This window comes from Hibiscus syriacus, unplaced genomic scaffold (genome assembly GCF_006381635.1).
Source record: "Hibiscus syriacus cultivar Baekdansim isolate YM2019G1 unplaced genomic scaffold, ASM638163v2 tig00110186_pilon, whole genome shotgun sequence".
NCBI lineage: Eukaryota > Viridiplantae > Streptophyta > Magnoliopsida > Malvales > Malvaceae > Hibiscus > Hibiscus syriacus.
The window spans coordinates 221,853-242,106 of record NW_024062617.1 but is presented as its reverse complement, the minus strand read 5'-3'; the positions used below and the strand labels follow the sequence as shown (position 1 = coordinate 242,106).

The 20,254-nt window shown below is 35.3% G+C and overlaps 2 protein-coding genes and 1 pseudogene across 3 annotated transcripts; 1 reads left to right on the top strand and 2 right to left on the bottom strand.

Annotated features, from left to right (window-relative positions):
- Nucleotides 1–448: 448 nt before the first annotated feature.
- Nucleotides 449–2,849, bottom strand: LOC120217187 (serine/threonine-protein kinase D6PKL2-like). Of its 2 annotated transcripts, XM_039214385.1 has the most exons (3): nt 2,539–2,848; nt 1,879–2,478; nt 449–1,343 (listed from the first exon to the last, which is right to left on the bottom strand). In XM_039214385.1, the coding sequence occupies exons 1-3, from the start codon at nt 2,751–2,753 to the stop codon at nt 464–466; spliced, it is 1,695 nt and encodes a 564-aa protein (XP_039070316.1). In that variant the 5' UTR covers nt 2,754–2,848; the 3' UTR covers nt 449–463. The 2 variants fall into 2 exon arrangements, with proteins under 2 accessions (XP_039070316.1, XP_039070315.1); XM_039214384.1 differs by having other exon boundaries at nt 1,879–2,849.
- A 2,593-nt stretch (nt 2,850–5,442) lies between these two features.
- On the bottom strand, nt 5,443–7,102 carry LOC120217268 (zinc finger BED domain-containing protein RICESLEEPER 2-like). The gene is made up of 5 exons (XM_039214450.1): nt 6,478–7,102; nt 6,219–6,405; nt 5,775–6,143; nt 5,556–5,676; nt 5,443–5,478 (listed from the first exon to the last, which is right to left on the bottom strand). Exons 1-5 carry the CDS (start codon nt 7,100–7,102, stop codon nt 5,443–5,445), a joined length of 1,338 nt encoding a protein of 445 aa, XP_039070381.1.
- A 6,699-nt stretch (nt 7,103–13,801) lies between these two features.
- LOC120217267 lies at nt 13,802–20,145 on the top strand (annotated as a pseudogene).
- The last annotated feature ends 109 nt before the right edge of the window (nt 20,146–20,254 follow it).

Sequence of the window (20,254 nt, the reverse complement as noted above, 5' to 3'; positions counted from 1 at the left end):
ATATACCAACACGTGATCATACACATGATATGTTTGTAGGGGTCTTAGTTGATCGACAAATGGTCATTGGTGGACGCTCACAAAATATGCTCCACGTGTCTGAAAATTCGCATAGCTGAGATTCACATGGTGACTAATTGATCAATACGTGGTCACTGGCGGTTGCTCACGAAATACGCTCCACATGTCGCTTCGCATAGCTGAGGTTCGCATGGCGGAAGTTCGCAGGTAGTGACTTATTTTTATTTTCTCGTAGGGGCAAAATTTGGCAGGGTCCATGAAATAATTAGAAAATGCGGAATAAAATTTGTTAAAATAGGAAGCAACATACATTTTTTCCATGTAACGTTATCCGTCACAATGAAAACTTCATCCTCGTCTTACCAACAACTATTGAGGTGTTCATAGTAATCTTCCAGCTAAATAGAAACTAATTGGGTTTTGGAATTAATGGCAAAAAGTGCTAAAAGAAATCGAACTCCAAATAATTGTCTGAACCTTTCTGATCATAAGCAGCTGCTGCGTTGACAGCAGCCTCTTCACTTGTTGATGCTGGTGACGCTGGTACTCGTTCAAGCTCGACTGGCTTTGGAATGTCAGGCGGGGTAGCACAACGAATCAATGCCCAATTCACACCTTCAAAGAAGGGATGTTGCTTAATCTCGGTTGCCCCTCGTTTATAAGCCAATCTATGTTGTGGTTCTTTCACAAGTAGTCCCCTTATGAGGTCCCTTGCTGCAAAACTCACAAAGGGTGATTCTGGAAACCGAAGAGGCTGTCCTACGACATTGAAATATGTTGCCCGGTTGCCAGATCCCTTAAAAGGGGTTTTACTGAACAAGGTTTCGTAGAAGATCATCCCGAAAGTCCACCAATCAACAGCACTTCCATGGCCCTCACCCTTGATGATCTCTGGAGCCAAGTACTCATGAGTGCCGACAAATGACATTGAACGAGCATCGGTTGGCTCCGCTATTAGCTCAGGTAATGGGCTAACTTGGTTCCCAATTTCGTTTTTTGGCTTGCGGTCTTTCTTGGACTTGCTAGAAAAGAGACGGTGAGAAAAACAAGTTGTCGGAGCAACGCAAGTTGGTTGAATGCAGGAAGGTTCAATGCATGCAGGCTGAACACAGTAAACTGGGTTCTTCCTTAATGGCTCTGATTTGAGAGAAGCCGTCCTGACAAGAGTTGGGCTGACAGCGCAACGAAGGGAAAGATCAAAATCAGAGAGCATTATATGGCCATCTTCCCTCACAAGAACATTTTCTGGCTTAAGATCACGATAGATGATCCCAAGCATATGAAGATATTCCAGCGCTAGCAAGACCTCTGCTACATAAAACCTGCAATGCAAATCAAATTCAACATTATTGTAAAGGCCGTAGAAAATATGCACGAATTTTGAAAACATTGTGTTAGTGTTTCTATAGATAAATGCAAATTGCAAAAAGGAAATAAAATGAAAAAAAAATTGTTTACTGAGCTTCCACAAAGTCGATGCATTTCAAAGGAATTCTCATTTGGTCCAACATCAGCAAACAAGATATCCTTCAATACCTTTCATACAATTAGATATCCTTTGTACCATAGTAGATGTTGCAATCCCATAACAGAAAAATTGTCTTGAATAGACAACTACAGGCATAAATGTTTCAAAAAAAAAAAAAACAGAAACTGCAGAATTTTTCTATTGTTTCATTTAAGTAGAGGCAAGAAAATATAGTAATTACTAGAGACAAGCCACCCAAAGCCCTTCAAGCAACTAGGCAACTTAGGATCAAAAGCAAGTTAATCATAGATAGTTGAAAAGGAAAAGAACAAGGAAAACATGCACACGACAGTAAAGAACATGTAATATCATTTCCAGTTTGATCATACTTTACTGCCTGCTCACGAAAACGTTTCCCGGGTTGCTTCTGCCTAAGGGTGTGTAAGTCTCCACCAGGGCAAAATTCCATTATCAAACAGGAGAACTTCTCCGTCTCAAAATGTGTGTAAAGTGTAGGAAGGAAGGGATGATCAAGAGATTGCAGTATCTCTCTCTCTGTTTGGGCCCGAAGCAGCTTTTTACGACTTGCTAAAGATGCTTTGTCCATAACCTTCATTGCAAAATAACACTCAGTTCCACTCAACTCCGACAAATAGACACTCCCAATGTCCCCACAACCCAACCTCCTTAACAGTCTAAAATGGCTCAAACCTAGAATCCCATCTCTTGCTCTGACAGCCTGGATAGCTTCCCATCTCATGTCGTTCGCTTTGTGAGGCTTGCTGATAATGCTACTAAAGCTGCTGCATGTGCTTTCATCACTCACATCACTACTTGTGCTACCTCTGCACATGCTGCTCTTGCCACTCTCAAGACGGTCACTTATCTTGGCAAGACTACTAGTCCCTTCACTAACTTTGGCAGATACTGAGCTGTTTTTAACACTTACATAGTCTGATGTTTTCTTTTCTTGATCAGCTAAGATTTCAAATGAATCTTTAGTCTTGCAAACAGAAGAATCTACTTCAGTTGATGCTTTTTTAGCACATGATGAAAATGAGCATGACTCCAATTTCGTAGTTAAAGATTCAACAGAACCATCTTGATCTAGAATCGGTGACCTTTTCTTTTTACAAGCCTCTGCCATAACTTGTTTTGGTGCAGTCCCTACAGATTGGAGAATGCATTCGGGCATAGCCTGCTCAGATTTGTTTGTCTTCTGTTGCTGTTTAGGAGGAATTTTGGAACCAGATTTTGAGGCCATTAGCGGAGACGAAGGAATTCAAATACTCTCATCAAACTCACACATAAATAGTTCAAAATTATTACAAACAGCACCATATCTCCATTTGAAGCTCAACATATCTGTCCCCTCTAAATCCAACAACAGCAACCCTAACAAAAAAAAATCTATCACCCGAGAGGCCATAATGCGAGAAGAATCCTAGAAGCATTTGAAATACAAATACTAGTAATGTGCCATAACAAACATAGAAACAAATCTATCACCCGAGAGGCAGAAATGATCAAGCAAAGCTGGAGCAAATTCACATGAGCCAAACAGTTAGTTCAGTGTCAGATCAAAAGGCACCATCGACCATTACACGAGCAGGAAATAAGTTACGCAGCCCACTCAGAGAGAGAGAAATAACCATTATAGATAAAACAAGATCAATCATAAAGCACATACAAGGAGCAGAGGTTGCTCGATTAAATGAAACCTAGCATTAAAATTGAGCAGATGACAGAAAAAAAAAAGATACACTAAAACAGTGAAAATTTTAACTGGAATCAGATCTCCATCACGGGTAAAAAAAAGTACGAGCTTTAAGTGAAAACCCAAGACAGATCCAAAGCAAAAAAGAAAACCCCAATCACTGAAAACCGAAACAATAGGAGAGAAACTAATATTATTGAGCAAAGAGAAGCAAAAACGCCATTAGAGTTATAAAGGTAAGAGAGAAGATAGAATACCATCAAATTATGAGGGACGACAAGGGAAGAGTGATTTGCTTGAAGGAGAAAGCAGAGGTACTTTAGAAGACGAAAGGGAGCTGCTTTGGTTGCTAGCTAAACAGTAACAGCCGCACCTACCACCACCCAGTTGGGTTTGGTCTTTTATAAAAAGAGAAAATAGAAAAAATGGAAGTTTGAGAGACAGAGAGGTAAAAGGTATTTGTACGAGTGTTTGCAAATCCGAATGCAGCGGTCTTCTTTGCTTATATGATTGTTGGAAAAAATAAATTGTTACTAAGATATATCAAAATCTAAGTTTTAGATTTTTCTTAAAGTGCTTATATTCTTACCAAAAATAAAAAAATTGTTAAGAAACATAAGAGTATTCAAGTTTTATTGGCGTAAAACAATGAAAATTAATGATAACAAAGGTAGATGAATACCTTCAATAATATGATGAATTGAAGGAATATGAAATTGTAGTGTCGAGAGATTCTCACATGGACCACCAGCAATCTGAATATTGGAATCATGATCATGATGGAGGCAAATAGTAACAAGTAGTCCAACCCAAGATAAAACGACAACATAGTATCTGGCTTCGACCTTGTCATACTGTAGAAAGGGTAAAGAAGAAATCTTTCATGGAAGTGCCTCACCGAAGTGGAGATTCATCTTTATTCCCTTTGCAGCTTAAACAAAAATGCCAACCACAACTTAATAATGATACAAAAATAAAACCAGCACGTGCGCGCGATGCTTCCAAGCATGATCCAAATGATTCATCTTCCCATATTCAAAAAGTAAAAGGACTTACCTTCAAGGAAAATGGCTAGTACATTAAAGTTGCATGCATCCCAAAATCTAGTAGAATGACGTTGGTGTCATCTCCTTCGGAAGATGCTAGCTAACAAACCCTCTAGAGAGAGTGGCGACAGTAAACTGGTTAATTCAAGTAGGTCGTCAAGTTTTGGTGCTAAGATGTCTGACGTCATTCAGAGAAAGGTATACGTCTTAGTGCAGCCAACTTTGAACAACTTTCAGCCTCTTATACACATAAATTATTGGATGTCTATCAGAATAAATGTGTTTTAGTGTAGCCACATTTAATTCGCTTGATTGGGTTCTCAGTAGGTTAAAAAACACGTTTGATACCCGATGTTGGTCGAATATGCCCGTGTGCATTACATCATTCACCCAAAAACATTATTTCAAAGGGAATTCCATCATTGTAATCAGAGTCGTCTTGTAAATTTTGGTGGCCCTATGCCATAATAGTAATAGTAAAATAGACTTTTTAAAACTAAAATTAGGCCTGTAAACGAACCGAACGCACACGAACGGAGGTATGTTTATGTTCGTTCATTTAATAAATAAGCGAACACGAACATAAACGAACAAAATGTTTTTTGTTCATGTTCGTTCATTAAGGAATATAGCTTGTTCATGTTCGTTCATTTAATAAATAAACGAACATAAACGTACACAAACATAAACGAACACAAACATAAATGAACACGAACATAAACGAACATAAACGTTGGAGACCCTACCTTTCATTGTTCTTTCATGAAAAATAGTCGACAATGCAAATCAACCAAATCTACAGTGATAATAGTATAAGAGCTGATTAGCAGTGATGAAATGTTTGAAGATATCATATATTTCGATCAATCTTTTAAAGATATTAAATGATTCACACGACTTTAGAGTTAATTTGTTCGAATACGAAAAAAACAATCATAAATCATAAGTAAGCTATATGAATATAATAAAGTCTTAAAGTTAATTTGTTCAACAAAACAATCTTATTGAAATCCAAACAATTTCAATAATATTCGTAACATATTCAACTTGCATTCATGATCAGTCGTTAATTCATCATCCATCCTGATCAAAATCAAACAAATAAAATTATATTAAATTAAAGTAGTTATAACAAAAGATGAAAAATATACTAAATTAGCGAGGTTATACCAATTCATTCATCCTCATTTTCAAAGAATCTCAACATGTATGATATCTTCGTTTTGCTACAACAAATCAAAAAACCAAAAATATATTAGTCATTGTAAAACCAAATTCAATAAAACTTAAAACATAAAAATACCTTGTTTTTATTTTTCTCCAACTCATAGTATTGTCGATACCAATCAGCTCCACAAACAAGCATATCTACCATCTTAGTTCCTAAAGAGGATCGATGCGGATCAATAACCCTCCCACCAGTACTGAAAGCAGATTCAGAAGCAACAGTAGTGACCGGAATTGCCAATATATCAGCATCCATTTTTGACAAATGTTAAATTTAATATTGTTCTCCTTCCACCATCCCAAGTCATCAAAATATACACCAGAATCACCAATTAAAACTCCTTCCTCCAAAAAAGTGTCCAATTCTGACTTGACAAATGTAAAAGTATCGACACTTATAATATATTGGTCATATTTAGTTGTGCCAGTTTTAATACCTTTACCAAACTGACTGAATAAGGAGCTAACACTACTCTTAGAAGTACCACCAATACTAACACTTTGACTCCCATCAGTAGATGAAACAACATTTGCTGCTTTATGAGCCTCAACATATTCTTGGTACAACTCATATAAAATACATCGAACTATTTGTATTTCTCTCGAAGCCTCATCATGTGAATAAATAGTATGGAAAGAAAACTCAAGCAATTTCATTTTATACCTGATAAAGAGAATGCCATCAATTAGAACTCAAATAAATTCATTAAAATAAAATTCAAACAACTTAAATTTATACCTGGGATCTAAAATGGCACCAATTGAAATTAACAAGTTACAAGTACCCCAATACTTGTCAAAATTTTTCTTCATCTTCATAGCCATAGCTACCATGTAATCACTTCCTCCTAAAACTATTGCATCCAATGCTTCTTTTATCCCAAACAATTCGCTAAGAAATAAATTGGATGTAGGATATTCGGAACCTATAATATTAAAAAATAATTAGTAGTAAATTCTTTTGTATTAAAAATTAATAAAAAGAAATCAAGTTATACCTGAAATTATTTTTGTAACTTCATTGAAAAGTGCCAAGAATGAGCAAACCTCTTTAACTTTTTTCCAATCTTCCTCGCTCAGTAAAGTAGTGTATGTAGACTCTCGATCGACATAATTCACAAACACTTCTTTGAACTCTAAAGCAGTAGACAACATAGCATATGTAGTATTCCACCTGGTACTAACATCTAAAATCAAGTGCTTTTTTGGCATTGAAAGTTGTTTGGCGAGTTCACTAAAAATATGCAATCGACCCGAAAAGGCATTGACATGTTTCAAACTCTCACGAACATTATGAATTATGTCTTCAATTTCTCCAAGACCATCCTGAACTAACAAATTAAGAATATGTGCACAACACCGCACATGAAATAATTTTCCACCAACATCAAGTTTCTTCTGAAGATTCAAATTTTCCATCAATTTTCTAGCCACCACATCATTAGTCTTAGCATTGTCCACTGTCAAAGTCACCACCTTTGTCTCAATGTTCCACTCCTTTAGACACTTAAAAAGGGAATCATAGATACATACTCCAGAATACGGTGGAGGCACGTCAACAAAACTTAATATGCGTTTTTGAAGCTTGAAATCAGAATCTACAAAATGGCATGTAACTACCATGTAATGGATGTTTTGATTCGATGTCCACATATCTGTAGTGATGGTCACACGCTTGACAGAATCCAATAATTTTTGAACTCTTTTTTCTTTCCAATCTCATAACTGGATATACAATCTTGTTTAACAGAAGCACGTGAGATCTTGTTAAATCCTGGATTTGCCTCTTTCATTACCACATTAAACAGTCCATACTCCAAAAAATTAAAAGGTAATTCATGAACCATGATCATGTGGGAAATAACCTGTAACACCCCCAACTCGTATCCGACCTGGATACGAGTTCGAAGTGTCACATTGACTTTTCAAATATTTATTCGTATAAAATAGTGAGTAATTTAAAAACTTTTATAACATTTAACTTATTCAAAACGTTTACAAAATATATCAGAGTTCATACAATTTATATCCTTAGACTACATGCCAACTACACTCTATAACAAGTACATATATTTTCTGATCTGACATTTGGTAAGGAGAACTGACCTGTCTTGCTCCGTATTACTCTTTACTCTTCTCGAAACCTACGTGTGAAATAATCACACGCTAAGTCGAAGACTTAGTGAGGCATAACAACTTATAATGCACTTTATAAGATATATCAATACATGCATGTTCTGTTCTATCATGTTATACCAATTCCATGCATTCTTCGTATCATATAAAATCATATCAGATTAATTACAATAAATACATACATACACATAATTCATCATTAACAGTTTATCATGTAATCACATACTTTAACCTTTTCAATCAACACTATACACACACAACATCATATCATTTCTATAACATTTATCATACCACTAACATATATTTGTTCATATCTCTGGATTAGCCCATGTACATATGTGAGAACTATCGATATGTGAGTCTATAGAGGTTGTGCACTAATGCTATCACCACAGCTCGTATAATTGCACCGAAGTGCCGCGTAGAATTGCACCGTAGTGCCATATAATAATGTCCATAAGGACCACATATTATTCCTTAAGAATCATACATATACTAGGGATCAAGTATGTGTCTTTCAAGACTTCACACATGTTCCACAGAATATATATATCCCGAAGGACCGCGTAGAATTGCACCGTAGTGCCATATAACAATGTCCATAAGGACCACATATTATTCCTTAAGAATCATATACATATACTAGGGATCAAGTATGTGTCTTTCAAGACTTCACACATGTTCCAAAGAATATACATATGTCCCGAAGGACCGCGTAGACCCTCGACTCTTGGCATGCCAACTATACCCCTAGCTCTCATGACACATAACATGGGCGTTATCATTTATTTCATTTCAAATATTCACATAAACTTGTAATTCACTTTCACATATCACATATCACATAGCTTCTTTTCATATATCACATAGTCACATAGTTCACTTACACGTAGATCATTTCCATATAATTCACATGTCACATATATCATGTTTTCATATAATGTCTATCATTTCTCACCCAATCACATTTATTCATGTAAACATACTTATCATATCTTGTTCACATCATATACTTCATATAACATATAGAAACACCTAGAACACTTTCACGTAGCTTATATCAATTTTCAGAGTCCTTTCATATTATCTGATGACATATATCATATAGATATATAATAGCTGATATCATATTATCTACCTTATGCTCCATTTCTTTGTATTCCCTTTTTCATATCAGCATACATTTAAATATTCTTATATGACCTATCAATATCCTATAAACTTACTCATATTCTCATATATCATATTTTAATATAATTTGTATAGTAATAATCTATAATTGTATCATATAATGATTTTACCCAAGTACTCCTTTATAAAGTTTATATTACATGTTCAATTAGTCTCATACTATCTTATAAATAATTTCCATTTATTTTATATCATTTTCCTTTTCCACTCACATAAACCATCTATTTATTTAGTTCAATTTTTCATGACTTCCCCAAAACTCTTTAATAAAACTTTGTAGCTCTTCACTATAATACATAAACCATAGTTTCCTTTAATTTATCAATCTTCCCTATATTACTTATGTATCCTTATTTATGCCATCGAATTCATACTATTCTCTTAGAGTCTCCTAACATTTCTCGTATAATTACTTATACCATATCATATACCTTATACTTGATTATCTTATTCTCTCATGTTCATTTCATTTCATATGACTCTACCATATAACTTATTTCATGTTCTTCCATTATTACATATTAAAGTCTTACATACATCATATAGCATATACTAAGCATATCCTTATCTTTAGTCATGCATACATACAATCAATATAATACAGATAATCACATATAATTTAACTACACATAATCATGTCCATGACTTCATGCATATTACTCTAGGAAATAGACTCATCGCAAGTCTTATTTCCATTAAACACTACATATCACTAGTATGCACTCACCTGGGCCTCGTTGTTTGAATCAATCCTAATCCTTAGTTTGTTCCGGAACAAGCTTTCATTCTATATCTACATAATAATACATTAATACTTATCAGTATACTGATTGATATATTCGAAACTATTACTCCTTAGTCTCAAAGAAAAGCCAATTTCATCTTTTAATGAAGGTATGCATCGATGCACTACACCATGCATCGATGCATAAATCATATTCGATGTTTGTATTTAATGGGGATGCATCAATGCACTCCTTATGCATCGATGCATAAATCCTATTCGATGTTTTCTATTTAAATTCATGCATCGATGCACTGCATGTGCATCGATGCACCTTAAACAATTTCTGGTATTTATCATCGATGCATCGGTGCACAATGAATGTGCATCGATGCACATTGCCCAGAACTGACATTTTAGCACGTAAATCATCAACTCTTCCCTTAATTCTTCTATTTTAAGCCCCTATTTTGACATTAAACTCAACTACTATAACTTGAACCAACTTATATCCATGTAAATCATCTTTAACCTCAAAATCCTATCTTCTTTATAAGATTCAAGAATCATACCAAATTTTCTATATGTTCTAAATCCAATTCTATCACTCCAAATCTCTTAATTTAACCATTGACAAGTCAAATTCATCCTTAGAATTTCAAAAACCTTTCTATATCAAAAGTTCATTTCTAATCTTTTAATAGAAATTCCTTTCTAATTCTCTCTTCTTGATGTTTTAAGCTTATATAAGCTTTCCTTAAGCTTATATAATACTCCAAGAATCAAAATCAACTTATAAATCCAAGAATTAAATAGCTGAAATTAAACTCACCTTTAAATGAGGCTTACGGGGAGAAGAAGAAGCTGGAGAAGAAGACTTTGGATAATTATCTCATTTCCCACGTGTTTTATAACCCTTAAAAGAAAGATAAAAAATCTTTCTGGTCAAATGACCAATTTACCCTTTATTTCCTTTAATAATTACTGAATAACCTTCATCATATTTCCAATAAATCATTGCACTATTCAATTATCCTACTTTAATCACCAATTTCTGAAACTTTATAATTTGGTCACTAACCCGGTATTGAGGATGTTACATAACCTCTCTCATATTTGCATTGTCAAACTTCCAATTTCGAACCATAGATGAAGAATCTGATTTGCCAGGCTACACTTTTAAACTTAATTGACATCTGTTAACCACTTTCAACTTTGGACAATCACCAATATGCCTATGCAACGGTGTGGTGGTTCCATATTTCATTTTCTTAAACTTTTCTCCACAATGCCTACATTCATACAAGTCAGTTCCATCATGCAACTTTACCATCCGGAAATGTTCCCAAACTCCCGAAGTATTCTTTCTCTTCCTTCTAGTGAATGGAGTTAGTTCTTCATTCTTGGTTGCATCAACGTGTTCTACACTAGCTTGTAGTTGCTGCATCTACTTCTTCGTTATCAGCTGTAATAAAAACAACATCTGGATTTTGTGTACTTTCAATGGTTGGAGTGTTGGCACTTGATTCAAATTCAGTTGATTTAAGTGACGAATCAGACATCTGTGGTACAACAATGAGTAAATGTTAGCGTTAGAAAATAAAAGGATTTTTTCTATTATCAAATTAAAACAGTAGCATATCAACTAAAACAGCACAACTAAATTGATGTAAAGCAAACACAGCGGCAATGGAATGAAACCAACTTGCAGTAGCAACCAGAATAACTAAACCTACTAAAATATGGCATCATAACAGTACATAACACCAAAACATCATCAATCTTCAACCCATCTCAACATCAATCCACTCCCCATATCATACTAACACCAATACAAACCAAGCATGTATATGGAGTTATAACAAAGTGGACAGCAATTTCGATATACCGCAAACACAACACCAAATGGATACATCGGCTCAGCAACAAAAACCATATTCATCGAACATAAACAACCTACCCACAGGGGCATAAACGAAGGCCATCAATAGTCTTTTGCAACACTGCACATTACCAGTAAATCTCTAACTACAGGAATAGGGTCTTACTTGTTCGGGCATTTCAATATGCCATAGATTCACCAAACTGCACATTTCCTTTTTTCCACGAACCAAAAATTAAAAACACAAAACATGCAATAAAAAATCCTTAACAAAAAACCAATCCACCACGTGACAAGGCAGGGCAGTTTCATGTTTTCCAACCTTGATTAGGCTATCATCAATACTAGTATTCTTTTTTTGGGTTTAGATCACTTCAGATTACTTGTATTCAACCAAGTGTGAAAGCAAAAGAGAAAGACAGGGTGAGAAACATAGGAAGAATCTAATAAAGCAACGTTGCGAAAGCCTAAAACTTTCCCAACTTCAACCATAGAGTAAAGCAATATTTTCGTGAGAAATAGACTTGGTCTCATGCGTGTCTCTATTGGGACTCCACATATTTTTTGCATCTTCTTCTCCCAAGGTTGGAACTTGAAAGAGAGAGAAAAGTAAGAAATTAGTGAAGATGACACGGAGATTACTCACATGGAAAGAAAGGGAGAACAATAAGAAGAGAGAACGGAGAAGAAGAGCCATAGCTGCAAATATATACTCTGGCCTCCGAGCTCAAGGCAATTATAAGCTCCCCAAACATTTCGACAACACTGAGGTCTTGAAAACTCTTTGTGCTGAGGCTGGTTGGATCGTTGAAGAAGATGACACCACTTACTGTAAGGTTTCATTTTCCCTTCACTTCACTTGTACAAAATTTTACTTTTTGAAGCTTGTTCTAAAACGGGTTTCTGTTCATCTTTTGATGCAGGGATGCAAGCCACCTCTGTTGGAGCTCGGAGCGGCTTCGACCAACATCAGTTCATGTTCATCTATTCAACCCAGTCCACAGTCTTAATCTTTCCCAAGCCCCGAACCTTCCTACCATGTGAGTCCCTCATTTTCCTTATGCCCGAGTCCGACTCATTTCAATTCAAATACCTCGACTCACCTCCTTCCATTCCTCCGCAACATTACAGCCATATACAGCAACGCTCGCCACTTTCTTCCCCCACTAGAGGATATAAGCGCAAATCTGACTGGGACTCCCTAAGGGCAACTCTAACACGGATGACTGGGCAATGAGGGGTGGGCTGGAGAAGACCGACTGGTCGAATGCACCGTTCATAGCGGCGTACAAGGGGTTCCACATTGTTCAAGATGCCACAAAAATCCCTAAATTCATACCCCAAAATTAACAGACCAAAAAAAAATTCAAATTATTTACCTTATGAAATCACGTTCAAGAAGGGAAAGAGATGAAGCTCTGTCGAATCGTTGCAGAAATGAAAATTGTGGAGGGTGGGGAGAGTTGAGATTCAAGAACAGCTGAATGACGGGTTAGAGAAGAGTTGAGAAAATATTGTTTTTAGATTTAGGGTTTTTTAATTGGGTTAATTATGAAGTTGGTCATCAAAATATCATATTAATTAATATTTTTAAGATACATACAAATTGGTCACCAAAATTGATTTAAGAATATTAGGTTAACATAAATGAACGCACATAACGAACATAACTAAACGCATATAAACGAACATAACCGAACGTTCACGAACGTAAATGAACGAACGAGACCTATGTTCATGTTCGTTCATTTAATTAAACGAACACAAAATCTTGTTCATGTTCGTTCATTTAATAAATAAACGCACATAAACGAACTTCCCGCCGCACGGTTCATGAACGGTTCGCTGAACGTTCAGTTCATTTACATGCCTAACTAAAATATTAGATAATATAAAGAAGTTCACTAATATTTTAAAATTTATTATAACTATAAGAAAACGTTAAATAGTGGTAAAAAATATCTTCATGTAATAATGTGGGCCTTGGACTTGAAAATTCTTGGGCCAAACATCTTAAATACATATATATATATATATATATATATATATATATATATATACAAAAGATTTAAAAAAATTTAGAGGCCCTTATAAAAATTTGGCCCTGTACGGTTTGGCAGCTCGCACAGGCCCAAAACCGGCCCTGCTTGTAATCAATATGACAGAAGGGACATGACAAGCATCTCTCGAAACTAGATTCTTCACTGACCCTAAGAGGCCCTCGAAAGTAGTCGACAGCCACTCTTCACTCTCTAAGAAAATCCATGGCATTTTTTCAGTTTTAAATGAGGATGAACTTTTACTTTGTATGTATTACAACGACCAACAGCTCCACTATGGGTGAAATCCATGGTCCGGATCCACTGATCATAATCATCCAACAGATACCATGGAACTGTTAATTTCTTCCATCTTATCATCAGCAATTATATACCAAACCCAAGGTGAAGAAGCCTACTGCAAGATCAGTAGTAGACATGATGAATGTGTGTACTGTATGATTAAAGACACCTCCAAGAATGTAAGAGTGGATTGGTTGTTTATGCAACAAGATTTTTTCTGCAATAGTTGAAGTCTAATTCAACTTGTGCATCACATCCAATGAAAATGCAAGCCAATCATAAGCGTAAGGATATATATTTGTGATTTGCGTGGTGAGTACATGATTGTCAAGAAGTCGTTTCAAGGGAGAAATCAAGAAATTTAAGCTATAGAAATTTTTATAAATATTTTTTTTAGTGTATAGAAACTATATATGAGTGTCAATTTTTTAGAATTATATTGATCATTTTTCAAATGGTTTTTTTAATATTTTTATACAAAATTATAAAAGAAAAAAAACTTTTTAGAGAGTGGGAGGGACTCTTGTTCCTCTCAAAATTCTTGGTCTAATAATATTTAAAAAAATCAAATTAGGGTTTTATCACTTCTAATTTTTTAGATTAAATATGTAAAAAGATCCTATTATTTTAAACTTAGATACCTTATATCTCTTAACATTTAATCTTAATTTAGTCCCTTATTTCAATTGATATTTAAATTCAAAATCTGATTTCCCGGATAATTCATTCCAAAAGACTCTCTCCTCTCCATCGTATATTGACCTACTATGAAAGTTTAAGATGTGCGAGATCAGTGAAGGTATTATTCATAATGTGAAGGGTATATGGTCTCCATTATTATCAACACGACAGAGCGTTAATGGGTCTTTACATCCCATAGCATTTGTCATTTCTCATCTTTGTAATTGGCTTAGGATTATTTCCAGTAAATTTAACCTTACTAGGTTGAGTTATAACTTATAAGTTGGTTGTAGTTTATTGTATGATGCATTGTATGTTTTATATATATATAATTATTAAAAAACGACTCAAATTATTAAGGCTTAATGGCGAAAACAAATTTTGTGCACTTTTTCAAAAGATCAATTAGCATGGACCAAGCGATTTCGGTGATAAATAATTTGTTATTATTCCTTGAGGTATTGGGTTCGAGCAACACGAATGTCAGGGGTGTGAGCGCTCAATGTCAGATGGTTGAGAGTTATCTTTGAACATATACTACCTTTGTACTTACTCCAGATTAATAAAAAATAAATTAAGTTCTTGATTTTTTCACTCAATTAAATCATTAAAATCAAAAAATTAATCTATACAACATTTTAATCGATTGAAATCGTCGTTAATTATTACAATGCTGACGTGAATGTTCACAATGTTGATATAGCAATCCATATATGAATGATGATATTATATACGGAATTTTAATTATTTTTTAAAGAAAATTTGAGTGTTAAATTATTTTTATAAAGTTCAAGGTTTTATTTGATCTTTATGTAAAAAATTAAATACTAAAATTAAAAATACTATTAAAAATGTCAAAAAAAGTTATATATATATATATATTTAAAAATCAAAAGATATACCGAAAACATTTAAATACTTTAATCGAAAAAGTATTCAATTGTCTATTTTCAGCATGAATCTATTATTATTTATTGAACATATTTTAGCAAAATCCATTCTATAATACCATTTATATTCAATTAAACAATCGATAATCCATAAGTCGATATTTACTTATCACATTATCGATTAACAAGTGATATCAAGTTTGAGAGCGATGTGCACGACTAGATCAAATGAATAAACATATGAAAACTTCCATTTGTTTTATTTTAGTTCAATAATTACATAAATTACTTCACTAAGAACATAATTTTTTCCTCGAAAAAGTATTCAATTGTCTTTCACTTGTTCTGGTGAAATAAATATTATATCATAATTTTAGTGATAACAATGATCGAAAAAATATCAGGCAATGACTATACAAGTGATACAGACAACGACTCAAAGTTTGAAGGAAGAAGAGGAACCATTAGAGATTTTTTTAGGACAAAATGAAATAAAACACAAAAGTTTGATAATTTTAATGCAACTTTTAAGAGTTTAGTAACTAAAATGTAAGTTTTATAAAAGTTTGGGGACCATTTCCTATAATTTCTCTAGGATGTATATTAATTTCGGAAGATAAGGATACAATTGAAAATAAGGGAAGGTTTAGCGAGAAAACAGAAAAGAAGCGAAAAAAGATAGCGGAAAGAGTGAAAAGAAAATGTACAAGATCCAATAATAAGCGGCGATGCAAACACAGTTGGTAGCGCAGCAGTTCCTCGTCTTCTCCGCTGCTCCTCTATTCCCTCCATTCTGCACTTCTCCTCTCGCTCCCTAATTGTCTAATTCATTGCTTCCTTCCGATTTCTCCGATCCTCTAGCCAAAAAAAATTTCTTATCCATTTCTCTCTAATAGCACCATCTCTTTCTCCTCTTCCCTCTCTTCTTCTCCTCTTCCTCGTATTTTCCCCTCTGTTTCTTTCTCCTCAATTCGTTTCAAGTCAACCCCAAGACGAATCCTGACAGTCCGCTCCAAGATCCGGGAGATCTCATGCCTGCCCTCAGTTCTACCATGACCGAGGGCAAGATCGTCTCTGGTTAAATCTGAAGTGATGTAACTCTCCAAAGGTGAGAGCGTCGTCGTTGTCGAATCCGACAAGGCTGACATGGATGTCGAGACATGGATGTCGAGACTTCTACGACGGCATTCTCGCTGCTATCGTTGTTGGGGAAGGCGAAACTGCCCCTGTTGGCGCCGCCATTGGTATCCTCGCTGAGACTGAAGATGAATTGTTGAGGCTAAGGCCAAAGCTGCCTCAAAATCAGGTGCTTCAGCCTAGCTCCTCCTCCTCCACCTGCTCCAGTTGCTGCTCAACTCCTGCTCCTCCGAAGTCGACGCCAGCTTACACTGCTCCAATAGTTACGGAGGGACCGAGGAAGATTGTTGCGACACCATATGCAAAGAAGTTAGCGAAGCACACAAGTTGGATATTGAGTCTGTGGTGGGAACAGGTCCGTATGGGAGGATTACGCCAGAGGACATTGAGGCAGCTGCGGGTATTTCGCCTTTGAAGAAAAATGTGGGATCTGCAGTGGTTGCGGAAGTGAAGCCTTCAGCACCAGCGAAAGCTACATCTGCTTCTTCCGCCTCTTCTAACATTCCTCCTTCAGTTCCAGGCTCTACAGTAGTGTCATTTACGACAATGCAAGCTGCCGTTTCGAAGAATATGTTGGAGAGTATTTCAGTGCCCACATTCGATGGGGTACTCTGTGAATACGGACGCTCTTGATGCCTTGTATGAGAAGGTAGGATGAGTGGATTCTTCATTTTGAAAATTATTAGTATTGAAATTGAAAAATTAGTTTTTAATTCATCAGTTGCTAGTTTTGTTTATAGGTTAAACCAAAGGGTGTGACAATGACTGCTTTGTTAGCGAAAGCAGCTGCAATGGCACTTGTGCAGCACCCTGTTGTGAATTCAAGCTGTAAAGATGGCAAGAGTTTACTTATAATAGTAACATCAATATCGCAGTAGCTGTTGCTATCAACGTGGCTTGATTACCCCTGTCCTTCAAGATGCAGATAGGGTAAGTGATCCTTTATTTTAATATTTAATCGGTGGGATCAAATATAAGGTTTTATGTTATTAATAGTACTTGTAGTTGTAGATAGTTTTTCTATCATTTTCTTATAGCTTCTAAGAGCTTGAATAAGAATTGTTTTGAAATAGTTAGATTTGTATCTACTGTCTCAAAAATGGAAAGAGCTTTTGGAGAAAGCCCGGGCAAAGCAGCTTCAGCCTCAAGAATATAATTCGGGTTTGTACTGCTTAATGATTTTAATTCTGGTTCCACTTTGATTAGTTGGTTGATATTTGGAGTCCAGAATAAAGTAAATAATAAATCAATTGCTTGCGGGACATTCACTTTGTCCCAATCTAGGAATGTTTGGAGTGGACAGGTTTGATGCTATTCTTCCCCCAGGCCAGGTGAGTGGTCATGGTCCTATGGATGGACCTTCTATTCCAACTGTTTGATTATATTTCTCTACATTTGTTACTTATTTTTTGGAATGATGACCAGGGAGCTATCATGGCTGTTGCAGCATCAAAACCAACTGTTGTAGCTGATGCCGATGGATTCTTCAGCGTGAAAAACAAAATGCTGGTGAGCCCAGTTTCTATTACGGAGCCAATTACATTCCCTTTTAGATAAAATTTTCTTTTGAACTTATAGAAGGTAGGATAAATTCTTTCATGTTTAGCAGGAAACAAGACACTCATTTATTGTTAATGCTTTGAAGTTATCGTATTGCGACTAGAAGAATATTATATTTTTTTTTTGTTTCATGCAAATATAACAGTAAGATGATGCTGGGATCTGAGGCTATCTCAATAAAGTACAATTTAGGTACAAGTACTAATTTTGCTGATAACCATCATTCTGTTGAGGGGATCACCCGTTATTCTTCCTGAGTTATATTTAAAAGGGAATTACTTTTAGGAGGAAATGATTCCCTCTGAAAATGGCTGCCTCGCTACCTTGATAGGGCATAGGTCTATTTACTTCTCATAATTGTGGTTGGTCTGTATCTCAACCACACATTTCCTGTTAAGTTGTTTGTTTATCTTGGCTGTCTGTGTACTCTTCCATTTACTAGTATGGTAAAAATAAAATCCTGACTGAAAAATAATGCTGAAGTAAGCTAGAGATGATATGCATTTACACTATCCATTGCATTCTAAAGCTGGATATACAAGGAGCAATAGTCATTTACACTAACTACTTTTCTTGGATAGAGGAAGAATTTTGTAGTATGGCTATGGTGTATATACATACTCTGATACACTTCGTTCATCAATTCCAAATGCATATTGCAATCCTTTGCAGCCTAATTTTACCTTCAAAATACTTTTATCGATAACCCTTGTCCTCTTTTCCGCAACTTAGCTTCCCATTTTACTCCCTGCTATCGGTGGGATTGATTTTGCTTCTTTTCTTCTGACTTCTAAGATGCGTTCCTCATTTATGGGTAGTACTATTGGGGTGTCTAATCCTATTGGCTATTACTACCCTAGCAGTCATTGTTCACTGTGATTGTTGTCATGTGAAATGAGGATATTGTGAGTGTATGTTGATTTTGCCAAAACCTCATGGATCTTCAATAAATAGACATGATGTTGCTGATTCAATGGAGGAACCTACCTTGATTAGCTTCTATTAGTAGATGCTGGTTCTTTTTTAGTTTACTGAGTCCTTGGACAGGTAAACTCCCAAATATAGCTGAGATATTCCGAAACACTGTTCTATAAAGGATAGAAAGGTTGGATTAGTAGAGATACAACAACAAACTAAGCCTTAACCCAGATCAGTAAGGTTTAGCTAAGCCTGTATTTGATGATACTGTGCACTTTGATTAAGGATAATATCCTCAGGTAACTCAACCACTGAGGTCCTTGATTTGTTGTTTCTGTCCATCATCTGCCTTCTTTCATTCTTTTGTCAGGCTTAAAAATCTTTTAAATACCGTCTTCTCATGGGCATTTGTAGTTTTTTGTTTTCCTCGACATCAGTTTAAAATTTAATTAGTTATCTGTTGATCATATTTGGAGTAAATATTTTGTCCAAAGCGAATGGGCTCCGTGTTTCTTCTTTGTGCAATATTATTCTATGTTCCATTGTGGTGTTAAGAGGTTAGAGGCTTAGAGCTGGTACAGTGGTAGTTGTCAGAGCTAAACCAATCTTTTTGCCACCCTAATTGTATTATTGTCTGAGGTATGTGCTAAGATGTTTTGATTAAGTTCTGAGAAATATTAATCTGAAATAACTAGTTCAATTGATACATGGTTATCATTCCATTTGTTGGTCATGTTTGCAAATTAATATAGGGGAGTCATTTCTTTGGACGGGAGATAATCTGAACTTTTCATCGTGGATAACTATTTCTATGTAACAACTCAAACTGAGTTAGAATGTGATTCTTCTCTTTTAGGTGAATGTAACTGCTGACCACCGTATTATCTATGGTGCTGATTTGGCTGCCTTCCTTCAGACCTTCTCAAAGATTATTGAGAACCCTGGAAGCCTCACTTTGTTGATGTTTATGCAATGAAGTCACACCGAGTCTCCTAATTTGGCGGCAAAGCGGAGCTGATTGTCTGTATATTCAAACAGATGACCTAGCTAAGGAGCATGTTCTCTGTGGCAGTACATTGTATTGTATTGCATTGCATTTCATTTCATTTTTTGTTTTCTTTTCCTTTTTGAGTTTTCAGGTGCAATCTCAGATGCAGTTGAATTAGATATAAGAACTGAATAACAACGAGATGTTTTTGATAGAACTAAATGAAAATTGCTTGATCACGAATGGTGGTTTCAAACTTTGTTCACTATTGACTAGATTTTTCCCAAAAATGAGTGTTGATGCTCTTTAGACATTGAACATATTAA

What these genes read in the sequence shown, in the direction of transcription:
- LOC120217268 (XM_039214450.1), bottom strand. Translation starts at nt 7,102, where the DNA reads ATGGTAGTTACATGCCATTTTGTAGATTCTGATTTCAAGCTTCAAAAA. An exon ending in AGTTACAAAAATAATTTCAG is followed by an intron (nt 6,406 to 6,477) that starts GTATAACTTGAT and finishes TTAATATTATAG; the next exon opens with GTTCCGAATATCCTACATCC. An exon ending in TATTTTGATGACTTGGGATG is followed by an intron (nt 5,677 to 5,774) that starts GTGGAAGGAGAA and finishes ATCTGCTTTCAG; the next exon opens with TACTGGTGGGAGGGTTATTG.
- LOC120217187 (XM_039214384.1), bottom strand. Translation starts at nt 2,753, where the DNA reads ATGGCCTCAAAATCTGGTTCCAAAATTCCTCCTAAACAGCAACAGAAG. An exon ending in TTTCGTGAGCAGGCAGTAAA is followed by an intron (nt 1,344 to 1,878) that starts GTATGATCAAAC and finishes TTTGCATTGCAG; the next exon opens with GTTTTATGTAGCAGAGGTCT.